This window comes from Ailuropoda melanoleuca, chromosome 4 (genome assembly GCF_002007445.2).
Source record: "Ailuropoda melanoleuca isolate Jingjing chromosome 4, ASM200744v2, whole genome shotgun sequence".
Classification (NCBI taxonomy): Eukaryota; Metazoa; Chordata; class Mammalia; order Carnivora; family Ursidae; genus Ailuropoda; species Ailuropoda melanoleuca.
In genome coordinates this window covers 58,928,536-58,952,739 of record NC_048221.1, presented here as the reverse complement: position 1 = coordinate 58,952,739, position 24,204 = coordinate 58,928,536, and the positions used below count along the sequence as shown (strand labels likewise).

Here is a 24,204-nt window from a genome sequence, read left to right as displayed (position 1 = left end):
TCATTGTTCGTGTATAGAAGTGCAACTGATTTCTGAGCATTGATTTTGTATCCCACCACATTACTGAATTGTTCTATAACTTCTAATACTTCGGGAGTGGATTCTTTTGGGTTTTCCAAATAAAGTATCATGTCATCTGCGAAGAGAGACATTTTGACTTCTTCTTTGCCAATCCGGATACCTTTTATCCCTTTTTGTTGTCTGATTGCTGTTGCAAGGACTTCTAGTACTGTTGAATAATAATGGCGAGAGTGGGCATCCTTGTCGTGTTCTGATCTTAAGGGAAAGGCTTCCAGCTTTTCCCCATTGAGAATTATATTTGCGGTAGGCTTTTCATAGATGGTTTTTATGAGATTGAGGAATGTTCCCTCTCTCCCTACACTATGAAGGGTTTTAATCAGGAAAGGGTTCTGTATTTTGTCAAGTGCTTTTTCTGCATCTACTGAGAGAATCATATGATTTTTGGCTTTTTCCTTCTCTATAAAATCTGTGACACTGATAGACTTGCGAATGTTGAACCACCCTTGCATCCCAGGGATGAATCCCACTTGGTCATGATATATAATCCTTTTAATTTACTGTTGGATTCTATTAGCCAGGTTCTTGTTGAGAATTTTAGTGTCCATATTCATGAGGGAAATTGGTCTGTAAATCTCCTTTTTGATGGGGTCTTTGCCTGCTTTGGGGATCAAGGTAATATTGGCCTCATAGAATGAGTTTGGTAGCTTTCCTTCTGTTTCTATTTTTTGAGATAGCTTTAGGAGAATAGGTATTATTTCTTCTTTGAATGTTTGATAGAATTCCCCGGGAAAACCATCCGGTCCTGGTGTTTTGTATTTTGGAAGATTTTTAATCACTGTTTCAATCTCTTCATAATTAATTGGCCTGTTTAAAAAATCAATTTCTTCCTGTTTCAGTCCTGGAAGTTTATAGGTTTTCAGGAAGGCCTCCGTCTCTTCCAGATTGCTTAATTTATTGGCATAAAGCTGTTGATAAAAGTCTCTAATAATCCTTCCAGTTTCGTTGGTGTTGGTTGTGATCTCTCCCTTTTCACTCATAATTTTATTAATTTGGGTCCTTTCTCTATTCTTTTGGATAAGTCTTGCCAGCAGTTTGTCAATTTTATTTACTCTTTCAAAGAACCAGCTTCTAGTTCTGTTGATCTGCTCTACTGTGCTCCTAGTTTCTAATTCATTGATTTCTGCTCTGATTTTGGTCAACTGCTTCCTCTTGCATGGATTAGGCCTGTTCCTCTGTTGCTGTTCCAGCTTCTTGAAGTGAGAATATAAAAACTGCATTTTAGATTTTTCTATTCTTTTGAGTGAGGCTTGGATGGCTATATATTTTCCCCTTAGGACTGCCTTTGCAGTATCCCATAGGTTTTGGACCATTGTGTTTTCATTCTCATTGGTCTCCATAAGTTGTTTAAATTGATTTTTGATTTCCCGGTTTATCGAATCATTCTTGAGCAGGATGGTTCTTAGTCTCCAAGTGTTTGAGTTTCTTCCAAATTTTTCCTTGTGATTGAGTTCCAATTTCAAAGCGTTGTGGTTTGAGAATATGCAGGGAATAATTTCAATCTTTTGGTATCGGTTGAGACCTGTTTTGTGACCCAGAACATGGTCTATTCTTGAGAATGTTCCATGTGCATTAGAATAGAAGGAGTATTCTTTTGTTCTGGAGTGTAGTNTTAGAATAGAAAGAGTATTCTTTTGTTCTGGAGTGTAGTGTTCTATATATATCTATGAGGTCGAACTCGTCAGTATGGCATTCAAAGCCCTTGTTTCTTTTTCGATTTTCTGCCTGGGTGCTCTATTTCTGATAGTGGAGTGTTGAGGTCCCCTACTATTAACATATTTTTATCTATATGTCTCTTAATCTGGTTAAGAGTTGGCTTGTGTATCTTGCCTCTCCCCTGTTGGGGGCATATATATTTATAATTGTCATAACCACTTGTTGGATACATCCTTTAAGAATAATATAGTGCCCTTCTGTGTCTCTTACTATAGTCTTTAGTTTAGAATCCAATCTGTCTGATATGAGAATTGCTACCCCAGCTTTCTTTTGAGGTCCATTGGCATGAAAGATGGTTTTCCATCCCTTTACTTTCAGTCTGGATGTATCTTTAGGTTTAAAATGAGTCTCTTGTAGACAGCAAATGGATGGGTCATGTCTTTTTATCCATTCTGCAACTCTGTGGCATTTTATGGGAGCATTTAGGCCATTTACATTGAGAATGATTATTTAGATATGATTTTAATGATGCCATGTTGCCTTTAAAGTCTTTCTTCCTATAGATTGTGACTTTCAGTTCTGTATCACTCTTGGGGCCTTTTTACTTTTATAGAACCCCACCTTAATATCTCCTGTAGGGCTCGTTTCGTGGTTACAGAATGGTCAGTGACTGGCGATTCTGGAAGGTCTTTATTTCTCCATCAATTCTGAATGACAGCCTTGCTGGATAAAGGATCCTTGTGCATGTTTTTCTCTGAAAGAGCTTTAAAAATGCCCCCCCAACCCTTTCTCTCATTCCAGGTCTGTGTAGACTGGTCTGACGTAATTCTGATACTTTTGCCTTGGTATGTGAGAAATTTCTTTGGCCTGGCCACTTTCAATACTGTATCCTTGGATCTAATATTTGCGAATTACACTATGATGTGACATGGCGTAGGTTTGTCGTGGTTGAGCTTGGGAGGGGTCCTCTCTGCGTCTTGGACACGAAAGCTTGTTTCCTTTGCTACATTAGGGAAGTTTTCAGCTGCAATTTGTTCAAATATCTCTTCTAAACCTCTGTTTTTCTCCACCCCCTCGGGCATGCTGACGATTCTGACATTGGAACGTTTCATTGAGTCAGTAATCTCCCATAACCTACATTCATGAGCATGGATTTTTTTTGAGTCCAGATTCTATTTTAGCTTCCTCTTCTACTAACCCATCCTCCAGTTCGCTGATACGTTCTTCTGCCTCATTCATCATGGCCATCATAGCCTCTAGTTTTGACTGCATTTGGCTCATAGAAGTTTTAATTTCTGCCAGGTTCGCTCTCATTGCCGCCCTTAGAGATTCTATATTCTCATTAACATTTTCGTTAATACTTTTTTCTAGTCTACAAATCGTCTTGACCGTTGTTACTCTGAACTCCATTTCTGATAATTTGGTTATAACCATATCCATTAGTTCTGTGGCAGAGGCCACAGACTCATTGTCTTTTCTTTGCTGGGCGGGATTTCTCCTTCTCATCATTTTGATGAGGAGAGGTTGCGGGGTTGTCCAGAGCCCAAATTATAGACCAGGACCCAGGATGTGTGCACTTGTTTTATGGGGACCGTAGGGATGTGGGCTTCTTGATTTTTCAGCGTGCCTTCTGGAGGCGGGGCCTGCCGCACCGATACTCAGGCAACCCTGTTTGGGTAGAGTCTCCCTGTCCCGTGGGAGGGGGGATGGGGACGGGCACACTGTGAGCCTGTATTTCCAGGCTTTTGTTCTCTGGCGGCTTTCCCTGGCAGTTTGCTGTGCCTCTTCTGAGAGTCAGAGCAGCAGTAGCCGAATTTCAGCCTTTGTCCCAGAACAGAGGGATCGCAGACCGTTCTCCACTGATGTTCTGGCCACTTTAACTCTATTTCTGTTGGTGCAGCTCAACCCTGCATCGTCCCGAGATGTGCTCCCCGCACCCTGCATCCCAGCCCTCACTTCCAGGGCCGGTGCTTCTCTGTCCTTTTTGTGTCTAACACCGCCAGCCGCCAGCCGCCCCCGTGTGCTCCAGAGCTTTCTCTAAGTGTGGCTCGCAGGCGCTCTAAAGCTCTGGCCCTCAGACTGGTCACGCGCGTTCCCCGGCTCACGGTCTCAGTTTGCTCTCTCGTGCGTTCCGGTCCACACTTCCGCCCGCTCCCCAGTGCAGGTGGCTACCGCTTTCCGTCCCCGGAACGCGGCGGCTCCCTCCTCTTCCGTTTATCTTCCGATATCTGTGCGTGGTTTCACGGCTTCCCGCATCGTACCTCAATACTCAGCACTGGAAATGTTCATTTGTAGAGGTCCAGATGTATCTTCCTGCGTCTCAGGCTGATTCCGCGGGTGTTCAGGATGGTCTGGTACCTATCCAGCTCGACTTGGGACCAGCTGAAAAAGGGGTCCCCTACTCCTCTGCCATCTTAACTCCTCCCCTCCCCATTCTTAAGCAGGATTGTTCTTAGGTTCCAAGTGTTTTGAGTTTCTTCCAAATTTTTCTTTGTGATTGAGTTCCAGTTTCAAAGCATTGTGGTCTGATTAAATGCAGGGAATAATTTCCATCTTTTGGTATCGGTTGAGACCTGTTTTGTGACCCAGTATATGGTCTATTCTAGAGAAAGTTCCATGTGTATTCGAAAAGAATGAGTATGCTGTTGTTCTAGGGTGTAGTGTTCTGTATTTATCTGTGAGGTCCATCTGGTTCCTGTGTGTCATTCAAAGCTCTCGTTTCTTTGTTGATTTTTTGCTTAGGTGATCTGTCTATTGCTGAGAGTGGAGTCTTGAGGTCCCCTACTATTAATGTATTATTATCTTTATGTCTCTTTATTCTGATTAAGAGTTGGCTTGTGTAATTAGCTGGTCCCCTGTTGGGTCATAGATATTTATAATTGTAGATCCTCTTAGGTGGATACACCCTTCAAAAATAATATAGTATCCTTCTGTATCTCTAACTACAGTCTTCAGCTTATAATCTACTTTGTCTGATATGAGAATTGCTACCCCAGCTTTCTTTTGAGGTCCATTGCCATGATAAATGGTTCTCCATCCCTTGACTTTCAGTCTGGATGTATCTTTAGGTTCAAAATGAGTCTCTTTTGGACAGCATATGGATGGGTCATGACTTTTTATCCAATCTGCAACCCTTTGTCGTTTTATGGTAACATTTAAGCCATTCACATTGAGAGTGATTATTGAGAGAGATGATTTTAATGATGTCATGTTGCCTGTGAAGTCTTTGTTTCTATAAGACTGTAAATTTCTGTTCTGTATCACTTTTGGAGTCCTTTTTTCTTTTATAGAACCTCCTTAATATTTCTTGTAGGGCTGGTTTGGAGGTCACATATTCTTTCAGTTCCTGCGCGTCTTGGAAGCTGCTTGTCTCTCCATCCATTCTGAATGACAGCCTTGCTGTGTAAAGGATTCTTGGCTGCATGTTCTTCTCACTTAGTGCTCTGAATATGTCTTGCCAGCTTTTTCTGGCTTGCCAGATCTCTGTAGACAGGTCTGATATTATTCTGATTCCTCCCCTCTTTAGAGGAGGATTCTCTCCCCCTCTGGCAACTTTCAAGATTTTATCCTTGGATCTAAGATTTGCGAATTGTACTGTGATGTGACCTGGTGTTGGTCTGTTTTCATTGATCTTGGCAGGGGTCTTCTCTCCCTCTTGGACATGAATGCTTGTTTCCTTCACCAGATTAGGGACGTTCTCAGGTACAGTTTGTTCAAATATCTCTTCTTGACCTCTCTCTTTCAGTACCTTCTCGGGGATATTGATTCTTCTGACACTGGAACGTTTCATTGAGTCAGTAATCTCCTGTAGTTTTATTTCTTGTTAGTGGAGTTTCTTAAGCCATGTTGGCTCTTTTTCTTTTTTTTTATGATTTTATTTATTTGTTCGACAGAGAGCGAGAGACAGCCATCGAGAGAGGGAACACAAGCAGGGGGAGTGGGAGAGGAAGAAGCAGGCTCCCAGTGGAGCAGGGAGCCTGATGTGGGGCTCAATCCCAGGACTCTGGGATCATGCCCTGAGCCAAAGGCAGACACTTAACAACTGAGCCACCCAGGCTCCCCCATGATGGCTGTTTTTCCTTCTTTTCTGTCATCTCATCCTTCAACTCACTAATTTGTTCTTGTGCCTCGTTTACCCTGGCCCTCAGAGCATCCAGTTTAGACTGCATTAGATTCATGGCATTCTTACTTTCTGCCAAATTTGCTCTCATTTCTGCCTTTAGAGATTCTATATTTTCATTAATATTTTTTTCAAGCCTACACATCATCTTGACCGTTGTTACTCTGATATCCATTTCCTACAATTTGGTTATATCCTTATCCATTATTTCTGTTGCAGAGGCCACAGTCTCTGTTTTATTCCTTTGTTGCGGGTTCCTCCTCCTTATTCTGATGAGGTGTGCTTGCCGCAATGTATAGATCCCGCATTATTGACCAGGACCCAAGCAAGATGCACCTGTTTTATAGGGACCTTAGGGTTGTGGGCTTCTTGTTTTTTCAGCCTGCTTTCTGGGAGAGGGGCCTACCGAGCTGATATTCAGGCAACCCTGTTTGGGTAGAGTTGCCCTGTCCCCTGTGGAGGGGGAGGATGGGCACAGTGAGAACTGGTTTTTCTGGGCTTTTGTTCTCTGGAGGCTTTCCCACACAGCTTTCTGTGACTCTTTAGAGGGTCAGAGAAGCAGTGACCGTATCCAGGTCTCTGTCTCAGAACAGAGAGATCTCAGTCTGCTCTTCACTGAGCTCTCCTGGCCACTCTAACTCCGTTTCTGTCAGTGCTGCTAAAATCCCGCAGTGTCCCGGGTTGTGCTCCCCACAGCCAATCTCCCAGTCCTCGCTCCCAGTGCCAGCTCATCTCTGCCCTTTTTGCTTCTAACACTGCCAGCTGCCCCTGTTCCCGCATGCGCTACCGATCTCCCGTTTTCAGTCTGGTTCGAGTGCGTGCTCCCGAGCTTCCTGTTTCAGTGTGGTTTCCCTGCAGGTACCGGTTCGTGCGTCTGGCCTGCTCCCCAGCGCAGGAGGCTTCTGCTTCCTGGCACCCGTGTGCAGTAAAGTTGCAGGTGGCTCCCTCCCTCTTCCATTTTTCTTCCAGTATCTACACGCAGACTCTTGGCTCCCGTCTTCTTATCTTGATAGCCAGCACCGGAGATGTTCATTTGTCGAGATCCAGATGTATTTTCTTACGTCTCAGGCTGATTTCGTCCGTGTTCAGGATGGTCTGGTAGATATCCAGCTCGATTCAGGAGACTAGCTGAGAAAGGGTCCCCTACTCCTCCACCATCTTTTTTCCTCCCTCAGTGCCGTTGGTATTTTGATATGGATTGCACTGAATGTTAGATTGCTTTGGGTAATATGGACATTTTAACAATATTTAATTTTAACAGTAAATAAGCACAGAATATCTTTCCATTTGTTTGGGTAGTCTTTAGTTTCTTCCATCATTGTTTTATAGTTTTCAGAGTACAGGTCTTTAACCTCCTTGGTTAAGTTTATTCCTAGGTATTTTCTTTTTGGTGCAATTATAAATTAGATTATTTTCTTCATCTGTCTTTCCACTTCTTCATTATTAGTTTATAGAAATGCAACCGATTTCTGCATATTAATTTTGTATCCTGCAACTTTACTGAATTCATTTATCAGTTGTAATAGGTTTTGATGGAACCTTTAGTGACAGTTTAACTTCTTCCTGACCAATTTTGATGCCTTTTATTTCTTGTTTGATTGTTGCAAGTAGCATTTCTAGTACTATGTTGAATAAAAGTGGTGAGAGTGGACATCCTTTTCTTGTTCCTGATCTTAAAGGAAGAGTTTTAAGTTTTTCACCTTGACCGTGTTAGCTTTGCATTTGTCATATATTGCCTTTATTATGTTGAAGCATGTTCCTATAAACCCACTTTGTTGAAAGGTTTTATCATGAATGTGTGTCATATTTTGTCAAATGCCTTTTTTGAGCCTGTGGAGACAATCATGTGGTTTTATCCTTTCTCTTGTTAGTGTGGTGTATCATATTGATTGGTTTGCATTTATTGAACCACTTTTGCATGCCTGGAATAAATCCTACTTAATTGTGGTGAATGATTTTTCTAATGAATTGCTGATTTTGGTTTGCTAGTATTTTATTGAGGATATTTGCATCTATGTTCATGAAAGATACTGGCCTGTAGTTCTCTTTTTGTGTTGTGTTTTTGTCCAGTTTTCGTGTCAGGATAATGCTGGTCTTGTGGAATGAAGTTTTTTGATCGTTTTGTTTTGTTTTGTTTTATTTTTTTAATAGTTTGAGAAGAATAGGTATTAACTTTTTTAAATGTTTGGTAGAATTTGCCTGTGAAACCATCTGGTCCTGGACTTTTGTTTGTTGGAAGTTTTTTGATTACTGATTCAGTTTTATTACTTGTAATTGGTCTTTTCAAATTTCCTATTCCTTCCTGATTCAGTTCTGGAAAGTTATATATTTCTGGGAATTTATCCATTTCTTGTAGATTGATTTGTTGGCATATATTTTTTCATAATATTCTCTTATAATCCTTTGTATTTCTTTCATGTTGGTTTTATTTCTACTCTTCTGTTGAGTTCTCTGTTTTTCTTAATGAGTCTGGCTAAAGGTTTATCAATTCTGTTTATTTTTTCAAAAAACCAGCTCTTGGTTTCATTGATCTTTTTATTATTTTTAAGTCTATTTTGTTTATTTTTGCTCTTTATTATTTCCTCCCTTCTACTAGCTTTGGGCTTTATTTTTTTTTCTAGCTCTTTTATGTCTTAAGTTGTTTATTGGAGATTTTTTTTCTTGTTGGGTTTTGAGGTAGTATTAACTTCCACTTAGAACAATTTTTGCTGCATTCTAACGATTTTTGGCTGTTGTGTTTTCATTTTCATTTTTCTCCATGTATTTTTTATTTCCTCTTTGATTTCTTGGTTCAGTCACTCATTGTTTATTTGCATGTTGTTTTGCCTGCATGTTTTTGTGTTCCTTCCAAATTTTTTCTTGTAATTAATTTCTAGTTTCCTACCATTGTGGTTAGAAAAGATGCTTGGTATAATTTCAGCCTTCTTAAATTTATTGAGACTTGTTTTGTGACCCAACATGTGATCTGCCCTGGAGATAGTTACATGTGCACTTGAAAATAATATATATTCTGCTGTTTTTGAATGGAATGTTATCTGTCTGTATATATTAGGTCCATCTGGTCTAACGTGTCATTCAATGCCACTGTTTCCTTGTTGATTTTCTTTGTGGTCGATCTGTCCATTTTCTAAGTTGGTTGTTAAAGTTTCCCACTATTTTATTTCTGTCGATTTCTCCCTTCATGTCTGTTAATAATTGCTTCCTCTCTTTGTTTGCTCCTATGGTAGGTATATTGATAATATACAATTTTATATCTTCCTTATTGGATTGTTCCTTTTATCATTATGTAGTACCCTTCTTTGCCTCTTGTAACGATCTTTGTTTTAATGTCTATTTTGTTTGATATAAGTATTGCTACTCCAGCTTTTCTTTCTCTTCTATTTGCGTGATTTCTCTAGCCCTTCACTTTCAGTCTATATGTATTTTTAGGTTTGAAGTGAGTCTCTCGTAGGCATCGTATAGATAAGTCTTGTTTTTTTTATCCATTCAGACACCCTCTGTCTTTTTATTGGAGCATTGAGTTCATTTACATTTAAAGGAATTACTGATAGGTTTGTACTTAATTTGATATTTTTAAAATTGTTTTCTGGTTGTTTTTGTAGTTCTTTTCCTTTTTTCTTCTCTTGCTCTCTTCTATGTGACTTGATGGCTTTCTTTAGTATTATGCTGGGATTCCTTTCTCTTTATTTTTTTGTCTATTACAGGTTTATGATATGTGGTTATGGTTAGGTTCATATATAACATCTTAGGTATATAGTAGTCTATATTAAGTTGGTGGTTGGTTAAGTTCGAACACATTCTGAAAGCACTAAATTTTTATCTCCCTTCCACGTTCTATGTATATGATGTCATATTTTACATCTTTCTATTTTGTGTATCCTCTCATTGATTTTTGTAGATATAATTGATTTTACTACTTTTGTTTTTTAACTTCCATATGGGCTTTACAGGTGACTAATTTACTATCTTTACTAAATGTTTGCTGTTATCTGTGAAATTTTTTACTTTCATAATTTACTTCTTGTTATGGCCTTTTCTTTCCACTTGAAGAATTCCTTTCAGTATTTCTTGTAAGGCTGATTTCATGGTGATGAACTCCTTTAACTTTTGTTTGCCTTGGAAACTCTTTATCTTTCCCTGAGTATTCTTGATTGCAGGTTTTTCCCCTTTCAGTGCTTCGAATATAGCATGCCACTCCTCTGGCCTACAAGGTTTCTGCTGAAAAATCCACTGAAAGACTTATAGGGCTTCCCTTGTATGTAACTGTTTTCTCTTGCTACTTTTGAAAGATTTCTCTTTATCATCACATTTTGCCATTTTACTGTGTGTCTTGGTGTGATCTTTTTGGCTTAATCTTGATAGGGACTCTCCTTGCTTCCTGGATTTGGATGTCTGTTTTCTTCCCCAGATTTGAGAAGTTATCAGCTATTATTTCTTCAAATAAGTTTTCTGCCCCCTTCTCTCTCTCTTCTCCTTCTGGGAACCATATAATGCAAATATTAATATGCTTGATGTCACTGGTTTTCTTAACCTCCTCTCATTTATTATTATTATTGTTATTGTTATTATTATTACTACTATTTGCTGTTCAGTCTGGTTGCTTTTCATTACTCTTTTAGATTGCTGATCCGTTTTTCTGCCTACTGTAACCTACTACTGATTACCTCTCATATATTTTTTATTTCAGTTATTGAATTCTTCATCTCTTACTGTTTTGTTTTGTTTTTTTATCTTCTGTGTATTTTTCGAAGTTCTCACTGAATTCATACACTCTTTTCTCAAGTTCAGTGAGTATCTTTCTGGTCATTACTTTGAATTCTTTATCAGGCATATTATTTATCTCTTTCCCTTTGCTCTCTTGCTGTGGTTTTGTCCTGTTCTTTCTTTCTTTCTTTTTTTTAATGTCTTTTTATTATATTATGTTAGTCACCATACAGTACATCCCTGGTTTCTGATGCAAAGTTCGATGATTCATTAGTTGCGTATAACACCCAGTGCACCATGCAATACGTGCCCTCCTTACTACCCATCACCAGTCTGTCCCATTCCCCCACCCCCCTCCCCTCTGAAGCCCTCAGTTTGTTTCCCAGAGTCCATAGTCTCTCATGCTTCATTCCCCCTTCTGATTACCTCCCCTTTCTTTATCCCTTTCTTAGTCCTGTTCTTTCAGTTGGGACATATTTCTTTGTCTCCTCAAAAAAACTCTCTGTGTTTTTTCTATGTATTGGGTAGGTCAGCAGTGTCATTTCATTTTGAATGGTGTAGAAGAGGTCCTATGGTGCCCTGTAGCACCATGCACCTGGTCACAGAACCAGGTACTCCAGAAGCGTCTCCTCTGTGGGCTGCTTGTGCCCTCCTGTTTTGTCTGAGCCTTCAGCCCATTTGGCTGCAGTGATCCTGCTTTGCTTGCTGTTGGCATACTGGGCAGGATTTGGTTTTTGTGCCATTCAGGGGCTTGTCTGAGGCTGCCGTGGGTTCGTAGGTGGGTGGTGCCAGCAGTCAGGCTAGCTGTCTACAGTTAGCCTCTCAGCTGCACTTGCAGGGCACTGAGCAGCATTACTTTCTCCCAGCAGGGCCAACTAAGAGGCTTTTCTTGGTGTGTGGAGCTGGCAGTCGGACTAGATTCTGCACTTAGCCTCTCTACCGTAGGTGCCATTTTACCCAGTGTCAGGGCTTTCTCTCTGTGCAGCCAGCTTAAAGACTCAGCTGCTGGAACTGTGGGCGAGCTGGTTTGTGGGGTTATCTCTCCTCCCTAGGGCAAGAATCATTTTGGAGTGGTTCCCATCCCTGCTGGGGCTGCTTGCAGGGTGTGGGGCTGGAGCAGGTTTGGATGGATGCCAGATGAGGTGGGTATATTGGATGGGGCAGGTTTGTAGGGGATCACTGGGCTGGCATGAGGCATGTAATATTAGCAAGATAGATGGAGAGTTTTAGCCCTGGCTCCCGCAAGTGTCTGGCTATCTCGTCTGGGGGATGGAAGAGGAATGGTGCTTCCTGGCACTTTTGCTCTTGGGGGAATCTGAAGATCCCTGCCTCTCCACTACACCTTCTTAGATAAGTAAATAAATCTTCTTTACATAAACCCCAGGTGTTTTTTAAACTGCTGCTTCTGTGCTGTGTCTTGGGGCTGGAATTATTTATTATGCTGGCTCTTTAAGGGTGGGGACTCAGTTTTCTATTGCCCTCTGGCTCTCCCAGAGTTAAACCTGCTGATTTTTAAAATACCCGGAGTTAAGCCTGGCTGATTTTGAACTCCCAAAGTTCAGCCCCACTGGTTTTCAAAGCCACATGTTACAGGACTCCTCTCTCCATTCTTCCAGTGCGAGTCCCCAGTGCCTGGGGTGCCTGCTGTGGAGTCTGATCCTCTCACTTTTCTGTGCTTGTAATGTCCCTCCCATTTGTGGTTAGTCTTACCCGGGTTTTGTTTTCCGGCCACATCCCTGCCCCTCCTACCCTTTTCGAAGTCACCTCTTCTGTACAGTTAACTGTTGAAGGTCTGTTCTTCCAGTCTTCAGGCTGTTTGCATAGTGAGTTGCAAAGATGTAGCTGTTACTTTGATGTGGGTGGGACAAGGTGAGCTCGGGATGTTCCTATTCCACTGTCTTCCTTTGGATCACCTACTTATTCCTAGTTTAAAAATCCTTCCACATATATTTTTTCATATAAACTTCACAGCAATTGTTGTTAGATGATCAGTGCAGCTATTATGCCAGTTTTATGAGCAGTATTAAGAGAGTTTTGAGATTTTATTATTTTACATGTCTGTGAAGGAAATGGCAGATTTGGAATTTAGTGCATGTACTTTTTACTGTCTTGTCTCTAATAATCCGTGATGAAAAACAAAATTGAAATAAATCTCCATAAAGGTTATAAGCATCAATACAGTTTTCCATGAGTAGTTAGCTACTCATCCTCTGTTGCCTTTGTCAATCAGAATTTTCTTTAAAGTTTTTTTAAAGATAAAATTCGTTATCCACTAAGATATTAAAATTCAAGTTTCAATGATATACAAAAGTCTATTCTAGACTGCACAGTTAAAATAGTAATAGAGTATGAAAAGATTGCTTAAAATAGCTTTGAAGGGGTGCCTGGGTGGCTCAGTCATTTAAGTGTCTGCCTTTGGCTCAGGTTGTGATCCCGGAGCCCTGAGATCTAGCCCCATGTCGGGCTTCCTGCTCCCTGGGAAGTCTGCTTCTCCCTGTCCCGCTGCTCCCCTCCCCCCACTTGTGTGCGTGCATTCTCTCTCTCTCACTCTCTCTCTAATAAATAAAATATTTTAAAAATATATAAATAAAAATAGCTCTGAAACTTATATGGTAGCTAAGATTGTCATAAGTACAAGTCCCTAAGAAAGCCATATCTCTCCATCTGTATCTGTCCATTCATCCATCCATCCATTAGAGGATCATCTGTTTTATCTTTTACTTTACCTCACAAATATCTATTAAATTCCTGTTATCCTTAGTATAGGATAAATGTGGATATTTTTTCATGTTGAAAGGCTGAAGGTTGGCATGCAAAAAAATTATTACAGGAATTACTGAGCTTTCTTTAGGACTAACACATTTGGTATCAATGGATTTCCTGTCAGGTCTTTCATTACCATGTGTTTTCTGTGCACTAGCTATTATTTCTACATAGATCTTGAATGCTTAATTGACTGTTTTGTGTATTTAAAAATAACTGCTTATAACATCTTGATTCTATGCTTTCGGTTTTTTTTTTAATTTTATTTATTTATTCATGAGAGACAGAGAGGCAGAGCCAGAGGAAGAAGCAGGCTCCCCACTCCACAGGGAGCCCGATGCAGGACTTGATCCCAGGACTCTGGGATCATGACCTGAGCCGAAGGCAGACTCCCAACCTATCAAGCCTCCCAGGCGCCCCTTAATTCTATGCTTTTAAAGTTCATTGATTTTTTGGGAAGCTGTTAGAGACCCAAAGTGAAGCTTTAAGTATTGTTTCCCTGTGTGTATTGATTCTAGAAGAAAAGCAACCTAGAATTTCTAGCCTATTAAAATACCAAATTTGAAGTAATAATTTCTGTTATAAATATTTGGAATGCAACAATCAGTAAAAAATTGTGGAGGTTTAGGGGTCTTACTAAAATATTTAATAACTGGTCCATATAGATTTCCACAGGTGGCCCCCAAATATATATATATATTTTTAAAGATTTTATTTATTTATTTGACAGAGATAGAGACAGCCAGCGAGAGAGGGAACACAAGCAGGGGGAGTGGGAGAGGAAGAAGCAGGCTCATAGCAGAGGAGCCTGATGTGGGGCTCGATCCCATAACGCCGGGATCACGCCCTGAGCCGAAGGCAGACGCTTAACCGCTGTGCCACCCAGGCGCCCCCCCAAATATTTTAATATTTAGTTCAGGTTAGAATCTAACAAGGCTCTATGGAAATCTATCCATAGAACCCTCCATTCAACAATTGCAGAATATACATTCCTCTCAAGTGCACCTGGAATGTTCTCCAGCCTAGCCTATATGCCAGGCCATAAAACAAACCTTAATAAATTATAAAAAGTATGTTTTCTGACCACACTGGAATGAAAATTAGAAATCAGTAACAATGAAATCTGAGAAAATCACAAATATATGGAAATTAAATAATATATGCCTAAATAAACAACTGGGCAATGAAGTAATCACAAGGGAAATTAGAAAGCAAGATAAAAGAAAAGAAAACACATGTACCAGAATGCGTGGGATACAGCTAGAATAATACTTAGAGGGAAATGTGTAGCTGCATATGCCTACCTTAGAAAAGATGAACTGAATTCTCAGTAATTTAACGTTCTACCAGAAGACACTGGAATAGTGTCCTAAAGCCAGCAGGAAAGAAGTGCTAAGGAGTAGAGCAGAAGTTAGTGAAATAAAGAGCAGAAAACCAGTAGAGGAAATCAGCAGAACTGAAAGTTGGTTCTTTGCAAAGCTTCCCAAACTTGACAAACCTTTAGCTAGATTGGCCAAGTGAAGAGAGACCAAACCAAGATTACTAAAATTGGGAATAAAAGTGGAGACAGTATCAGCCTGTAAAAAGGTTTATAAGGAAATACTGTGATTAATTATAGGCTAATAAAATAGATAAGTGACAAATTCCCAGAGAGACAGAAACCATCAAAAATGACTGAAGAAGAAATAGGAAAGTTAAATTGATCCGTAACAAGTTAGAAGATTAATCAAAAGACTACCTACAAAGAAAAGGCCTTCTTGGTGAAATGGCTTCACTGGTGAATCAGACATTTAAAAAATTAACAAAAATTCTTCACAAACTCTTCTCAAAAGTAGAGAAGGGTCCTACACTTACCGATTCTTTTTATGAGGCCGGTATTACCATGATAACAAAACCAGGCAAATATATCACAAGAACACTAGAAACCAATCTCTTTTGATTACTGACACAAAAATCCTCAATCCAATACAAGCAAATTGAATCCAGCCACATATAAAAAGAATTATATACCATAACAGAAAGTGTATTTTATCCCAGGAATGTGAGGTTGACTTAACCTCCAGAAATCAACTCATGTAATACATGATGTCAGTAGAATAAAGACAAAAATCACATGATTTTCTCAGTAGATACAGAAAAAGCATTTGACAATCCAGCATACCTTTGTGATAAAAGGAGTGAAATGCTAGAGATAAAAGAGAACTTCCTTAACCTGATAAAGCATATCTACAAAACCTCCACAGCTAACATCATACTTAATGATGAAAAACTGTATGCTTTCTCTCTAAAATTAGGAATAAGACTTACTTTCACCTCTTCTATTCAACATTGTGCTGGAGATTATAGCCAGGGCAGTTAGTCAAGAAAATGAAATAAAGGCATGCAGAGTAGGAAGAAAGTAAAACTATTTGCAGATGACATGATCTTGTTTATACAAAAACCTAAGGATTCACTAAAAAACTACCCAAACTAATACACTAATTAAGGTTAGAGGATACAAGTTCAGTATTCAAAAAATCAATTGTGTATTTATACACTAGCAATGAACAATTTGAAAATGAATTTAAGAAAATAATTCCATTTTCAGTGACACCAAAAAGAATAAAATACTTAGGAGTCAGGTTTTCAAAAGAAGTGTGAAGCTCATGCTCTGAAAACTAAAATATTGGTGAAAGAAATTTAAACGATCTAATTAAAATCAAATGACATCCTTATTCATGGGTTAGAAGACTGAGCATGCTAATACTTCCTAAACTGATCTACATATTCAGTGCAACCCTTGTTATAAAATCCAGCTGGCTTCTTGCCAGAAATTAATAACCTCATCCTGAAATTCATAGGGAAATGCCAGGGAGCCAGAATATCCAAAACAAGGTTGAAAAAGGACAGAGTTGGAGGACTCACACTTCCTGATTTTAAGTTTTCCCGCAAAGATACAGTAATGAATAGAATGTGATGTTGGCATAAGGATAGATATACAAATCAAGGGAATAGAATTGTATCCAGAAATGAACCCTCACAGTGCATCCAAGGCCTACACATAAGAGGTAAAAAGTACAAAACTTTTTGAAAAAAACATAAAGTAAATTGTGCCATTGGATTTGGTAATGTTTTCTTAAATATGACACAGAAAGCCCAAAGAACCAAAGAAAAAAGATAAATTGAGCTTTATCAAAATTTAAAACTTAACTGATTAAAAGAATGGGTAAAAGACCTGAATAGACGTTTTTTAGAAAGATTTATTTATTTATTTATTTTAGTGACAGCACATGCATGAGGAGGTGGGAGGGGCAGGGGGAGAGAGAGAATCTCAAGCAGACTCCCTGCTGAGCATGGAGCCTGATGTGGGGCTTGATTCCATGACCCTGAGATCATGACCTGAGCTGAAATCAAGAATTGGGTGCTCAACTGACTGAGCCACCCAGATGCCCCATGAATAGACATTTTTCCAAAGAAGACATATACGTGGCCAATAGGTATATGAAAAAATCAGTATCACTGATAATCCGAGAAGTACAGATCAAAACAAAACTACAGTGAGATCTCACCTCATGCCTCCAAGATTTCAAGTATTCGTACCCCCCCAAAGAAAAAAAAAGTAACTGTGGATATATTAATTAGCTTGGTTGTGGTAGTCATTTCACAGTGCATGTGTATATTAAGACATCACATTGTTCACCTTAGATGTAGTCAGTTTTGTCAGTCATTTTAGTAATGGGGGGATGTGGAAATAACATGTGAGAAAACATGGAATTGGGAAATGAGCAGTGTATTTTAATTGTTTACAAAAGGTCTGGATGGCTGGAGTACCAGATGTGAACAGAGAAATGGGCAGGGAGAAGAAAGCATTGTTGAAGCATGTTGATCTCTGGGGGCCTTACCAACCAGTTTGACTTCTACACCTCTGCAGCCCTAGCCCTTTACAGTGCCTTGATCAAAACATATGTCCAATAAATGTTGATTGTTGTTGAGACCAAACCAGAAGACAGACAAACCTCCATTGTTGAGAAGACTCTGAGACAACACTTTTTTTTTTTTAACTTTTATGCTTCAGAAGATACCATCATATAAAAATCAAAAGACAGCCCTACTGAAATGGAGAAAATATTTTTCAGGTCATATATCTGATAAGGGACTTCCATCTGAATATTTTTTTAAAAGCCTTACAACTCAGTAATAGAAAGCCTAATTAAAAATGCACTATGGATCTGATTAAACATTTCTCTAAAAATCATATACAAATGGTTAATTAGCACATGAAATTCTGTTCAACATTACTAATTTGGGAAATGCAAATCAAAACCATGTTGATACATCACATCCTACTTACTAAGAAGGCTCAGATAAAAAAAGGTAATTGTGGCCAAAATGTAAATGAAGAAATTGAAACTGATACACTGCTGGTGAAAATGTAAAACCGTGTAGCACCTTTGGAAAATAGGCACTTCTGAAAAGATTTAACATCAATTTACTATATGAGTCAGCAGTTCCACTCCTACGTATATGCAGGAGAAATGGAGGCATATATGCACACAGAAATTTGTACATGAACGTTCATAGCAGTATGATTCATAACAGCCAAAAAGTGGAAACAACCCAATTGTCCATGAACGGACAAATGGATAAATAAAATGGTTAGGTATACAGTGGAATATTATTTGGTGGTAAAAAGGAATGCTGTATTTGGTACATGCTGCTGCATAAATGAACTTTGAAAATACTGAAAGTGGAAGAGGCAAGTCACAAAAAACACATATTTTCTGATTGCATTCATATGAAAAAATCCGGAAAAGGTAAACCTGTATAGAGAAGAGAAGGCAAATAGTGGTTGCCTCGGGCTGGAGTAGTTGGGGCGAAGTATGGAGGTGACTGCTAATGTTAGGGGTTTGGGGGAGTAGGTGATGAAAATGTTCTAAAACTGATTGTGATGATGATTTCACAACTGTGTGAATATACTAAAAATCATTTAATTGTACACTTTAATTAGGTGAATTTTATGGTGTTTGAATTATAAAATTATTAACAAAAAATTCATCACCACTACTACAGCAAAAACAGAAAATATAACCAGCCCTTTGTGGTTCTCTTGGTCTTAGTGTCTCCTAAGTCTCTTTAAACTTGGGATACTTCACTTCCTACACCATCCTCCTTGCCTCCCATTTTTTATGCTAATAACTTGTTGAAGAGTCAAGCTCAGTTGAGTATCTCACAATCTTAATTTTTCTGCATGCTTCCTTTTAGTGTTAGGTAACTTGTATGACAAATACTTTATAAGTAATTCTGTGTACTCTACTTGCCTACATATGTGTAGTTGCATTTGAAAGATTTCACTCTGAAAAAAAATCACTTTGATTTTTCTTTCTTTTTTTTTTTTTTTGCCCAGTTTGGGGCTGAACTCACAAGATCAAGGGTCATATGCTCTACTGACTTAGCCAGCCAGGCCCCCTAAATCACTTGATTCTTTGCCAGTTTTAAAGATTATTTATTTATTTGGTATAGAAAGAGAGCTCCTGCACACAAGCAGGCGGAGCAGCAGGCAGAGGGAGAGGGAGAAGCAGGTGCCCTGCTGAGCAGGGAGCCCAGCGCAGAGCTCGATCCCAAGACCCTGGGACCATGACCTGAGCTGAGGCAGATGCTTAACTGACTGAGCCACCCAGGCACCCTCTTCACCATTTTTAAATCTTATATTAAAATATAGGGTGAGAGGGATTAAGTATACAAGATTTTACTGGAATTATGACCTTAAGAGAGTAGGTAGTTACTAAATTACATTTACCCACAAAAGTACAGTTTAGACATTTTTCAACTTAAGGTGTCTGTAATTTTTCAATTTTTCTTGAAATTTCATTCCAGAAAATGATAACAAAGTAGTAGGAAACCAGTGAAGACTTTAAAGGATAAAATAGCCTCAGGTTTATGCTTTAAAAGGATCCTGTTGGCTGCTACATGGAAATAGGTTTGAAAGTGCCAGAGCAGATGTTGAACAGTTAGGGAATTCAAGTAGTTCAGGTGAAATAAGATAGTAATTTGTGTTGGAATTTGTGGTTATTTAATTAGAAATAGACTGTTGAGGTAAAATAGACTTGGTAATAGGTCTAGTATATAACTTGTTGTGTCCAGTTTGGCTCCCAGGTTTCTAACTTTTGTAACTGGATGAATGTAAGTAGCATTCACTCAAAATAAGAGATACTGGAGTAGATCTGGGTTTGAGCCTCCTTAATCTGATAAATTCTGGACAAGCTGAGTTTGAGATACCAAAATGGATCTGTCTGTTAGGTTTCAATATAAGGGACCAGAGCTTAGCAGAGAGAGATGTAAAGAGATATATAGAGATATGCATGGAGATATGTAAATATGGGATTTACTAGTCTGTATAGGCTAATACTAAATTTGAGGAATCCCAACATTTAATGACCAGGTGAGTGACGGTGAACCAACCAAAGAGACTGATAGTGACTAGAGAAGTAGAAGGAAAACTAGGAGAAATTGGAGTCACACAAGCCAATGAGTATTTCAAAAGAAGGAAGTGGTCAGTAGTCCCTAGATGGTACTATGAAAGGTCAAATACGTCCTTCCAGACTCGTATGTTTATTTCCATACCTATTGATCATATCTGTGGTCTAATTGCATATGATTTTGTATCCTAGCTTTCATTGTTTTTACTTAATTTATCATTCATATTTTTCTTGTTCATAAGCTTAGTTCCCTGTGTAAGTATAAGCAAGTTATAATCATTTCCCTATTGCTAGGTAATTAAGTTACCTCTGCATTTTTATTCTTAAAAACAGTGTAACAATAAATATTTTTGTACCTGTGCTTTTGGAGGGGTGTATTTTAGGTGTTTTTCTTAGGCTAATGTACCAGAAGTAGTAGTATTCCATCAAAGGCTTAGAATATCTTTATGGTCTTAAATAAATCTTCTAGCAAAATGATATACTTTTGAAGCAGTGTTCATAGACATCTTTTTTAAACAGTTGATTATTTTTACAGATTGACTTTATTAAGATACTTATGCAGGACAGACATATTAAGAGGAAAATATTACCTCAATTGCTAAAATTTTACTATTATTTATATTTTTTATTTTTTATTCGTTTTAGATAGAACAAGTGTACCCACTTTTGTAAGCAGGGGTGAAAGTGGAGGGGAGGGGCAGAGGGAGAGGAAGGGAGAATCTCAAGCAAACTTCGAGCTGAGGGCAGAGCCCCATGTGGGGCTCAATCTCACGACCCTAAGATCATAACCTGAACCAAAACCAAGGATCAGACGCTTAACTGACTGAGCCACCACGTGCCCCTACTCCTAATAGTTTTAAAAAACATTCTTTCATATCTTTTTCAACATAAATTCATATAGATATTTTATATAAATGGGATCTGATTATACTTGCTCTTTGGTAACCTGCTTTTATCATCTAAATACAGATTCTTTTACTATTTTTAATGGTTATATATGTATTGTAAATTTATTGAACCATTTGAAGTCCAGAGAATATGTTTGTACAGGTTCATTGCCTTAAAATCTTAGATGTGCTCCTGCTGGGTTAAAGGATGTATGTATTTAAAATTTCAAATGTGTATGCCTGTATTGTGTTGCATATGGTTTCAAAGTGAGGATTTTTGTTACAGAACTTTTTTCTCTTGAAAAAAAGAGATTTTTGGGAAATTATGGTAATTGATTTTCTCCATCTAACATTACTGTGCGTTTATAACTTCCATCATTTTATCTTTAGCTTTTGCCTGTGATGACAGAGCAGCTACAGTGGATGCCATTTGTGAATACCAAACTTCATGAGCCTTTTGTAAAATTTATATATTGGTCTCTAAGACAGCTAGATGCTGGAACACAGGTAATTGTTTAATACAAGTCTTATCTTTAAGTGATACTCTGTTTAGTATTATTTCTCTTGATCTTATTCTTTTATAGGTTTTTTTCTTTGTTCTGGTTATATTTCAGGACTTCCTGCCTTCTTTGCTTTATTCACTATCTCTTTCTTCTTTTATAAATATTATTTTTCAGTGCCCTAGGTTCGATTTAATATGTAGCATTGTTTTTTGAGTTTCAGAATTGTATAAGTATTGCTCTGTTAGGTTATTGTTAAAACCACTGTTTCCCCCCTTATTTAACTTATAATTTTTCATGTTTTACTGGAGGTAATAGAAATTAAAGATTTCTTGTGTTAATGCCAGTAAATGTACACTAGCTAAATTGGCCGGTGATTTTTACAGTAGCCTAATCAAAGCAGAAAAATTGTTCTAGCATTTTATAAAATGAACCATACATGTTACCTATTCATATAGGATTCATTCAATTTAAACTTAATGTCGTGCATATGTAATCATTTGTGCTATGAGCTGTAGTAGTTTTGTAAAATTTTATTTCCCCAGGTAGTATTGATAAATGCTGTTATAGCTTTCATTTACTTAACTGAGAGAAACAAATTTGTGCTTGGGTAGTATAATCTTGGTTCTTTGGAATTTGAGAAGCACACAGCTAAACCACTCAGTGCAGTACTGATGATTAAGTAGTATTAATTAAGTCATGTGATTATGATGTAGTGTGCTGGTTAAGGTTAAGGAAAAATATCTTTCCGTAGGTGGTATCCCAAATATTTTGCCTCTGTGGTGCACAAGTAACCACATGAGCATGTATAGCACAGATGTGCGTGTGCGCCCTCTCCCCCCATTTTTAATTTATTGGTCTTAAGTGTGTGTCTCACTAAACAAAGTTATATGGATTATCGGATCTTGTAATGTTGCTATCTTCTTTTTACAACTTGATTTTGCTATTTGCATTATGGTTTCTGAAATGGTTCGCTGAATGCTTGCTCTCTAGTCACAAAAGGCTAGGCTGAGAAATTGTACCCTGCTCTCTGTGCTATTCTAGATAGTACTGCCAGCCTGCACTTCGTTTCTAGTGAAAAGTAGCATTCTTGCCACTGTCACGGTTGTTTATTCAACATTTATTGATGGATTTCTAATATTTTAGTTCTAATGATTATCTGATTGCATGGACTTTTTAAAATTAAGCTTTTTATTTTGAGATAATTGTAGATTCATTTTTGTAATAAGAACTAATACAGAAAAATCACTTGCATCCCTAACCCAATTTCCCCCAGTGGTAACAGCTTACAAAACTAGTACAATATCACAGCCATAATATTAAAATTGATATAGTCAAAATAACAACAGGTCAATCACCAGATTCCTCATGTTGCTTTTTTTATGTATATAGACTTTTATTTTTTAGAGCAAATTAGGGTTCACAACAAAATTGGACACAGAGATTTCCCATATAATCCTTGACCCCACATATATACTTCCTCCCACACTATCAGCTTCCTGCACCAGAATTTGTTACAAATTATTAGAATTGATGAACCTACATTGATATGTCATTTCACTCCAAGTCCATAGTTTGCATACATTAGGATTCACTCTTAGTGTTTTACATTCTGTGAGTTCTGACAAAAATATAATGGTGTGTAACCACCAGATATTCTATAGCATACAGAATAATTTGTTACTAAAAGTAGTTTGCCCTAGAGGTCGGAAAAAAGATGGCGGAAGAGTAGGGGTCCCCTTTTTCAGCTGGTCCCTTGAGTCCAGCTGGTTATGTACCAGACCATCCTGAACATCCACGGAATCAGATGAGACGCAGGAAGATACATCTGGATCTCTACAAATGAACATCTCCAGTGCTGAGTATTGAGGTACGAAGCGGGGAGCCGTGAATCCACGCACAGATATCAGAAGATAAACAGAAGGGGGAGGGAGCCACCACACTCAGGTGCCGGGAAGCGGTAGCCACCTTCACGGGGGAGCGGGCTGACTCGTGGACCGGCACCCGCAAGAGAGCAGACTGAGACCGTGAGCCAGGGAACGTCAAACTAGGCTGAAACTGGGAGCTCAGGAGCAGGCGCGTGACCAAACTGACAACCGGAGCTCCGGACTGCATGTGAACCACAGTGAAATAGAGACCTCAGGAGCGTGTGTGTGAACCGGGGGCGGCTGGTGGTGTTAGAAATACAAAGGACAGAGAAGTGCGGGCCCTGGAAGCGAGAGCCGGGAGAGCGGCTGTGGGGCACACAACTGGGGACGCTGCAGGGTTGAGCAGCACTGACAGAAACAGAGTTAAAGAGGCAAGAAAGCTCAGTGGAGTGCAGACTGCGATCTCTGTTCTGAGACAGAGGCTAGGATTCGGCCACTGCTGCTCTGACTCTCAGAAGAGCCACAGAAAACCACCAGGGAAAGCTGCCAGAGAACAAAAGCCCGGAAATACCAGCTCACATTGTGCCAATCCTCATACCCCATCTCGGGACAGGGAGACTCTACCCAAACAGCGTTGCCTGAATATCAGCGCGGCAGGCCCCTCCCCCAGAAGGCACGCTGAAAAATCAAGAAGCCCACATCCCTAAAGTCCCTATAAAACAAGTGCACACTGCCTGGGTCCTGGTCAATAATTTGGGCTCTGGGCAACCCCGCAACCTCTCCTTATCAGAATGACGAGGAGAAATCCTCCCCCCCAACAAAGAAAAGATAATGAGTCTGTGGCCTCTGCCACAGAACTGATGGATATGGATATAACCAAATTATCAGAAATGGAGTTCAGAGTAACAATGGTCAAGATATAATATTAACGAAAATATTAACGAGAATATAGAATCTCTAGGGGTGGAAATAAGAGCGAATCTGGCAGAAATTAAAAATTCTATGAGCCAAATGCAGTCAAAATTAGAGGCTCTGACGGCCAGGGTAAATGAGGCAGAAGAACGTATCAGCGAATTGGAGGATGGGTTAGTGGAAGAGAAAGCGAAAATAGAAGCTGGACTTAAAAAAATCCACACCCACGAATGTAGGTTATGGGAGATCACTGACTCAATG

The 24,204-nt window shown here is 39.0% G+C and overlaps 1 protein-coding gene across 1 annotated transcript in view; it reads left to right on the top strand.

The window, feature by feature from the left end:
* The window catches only part of CCDC138 (coiled-coil domain containing 138), a 160,299-nt gene that overhangs the window by 61,080 nt on the left and 75,015 nt on the right, over positions 1 to 24,204 (top strand). The window contains exon 11 of the mRNA XM_034657263.1: positions 21,054 to 21,170. Within this exon, the coding sequence (XP_034513154.1) occupies positions 21,054 to 21,170 (117 nt within the window). The remainder of the gene's footprint in view (positions 1 to 21,053; positions 21,171 to 24,204) is intronic.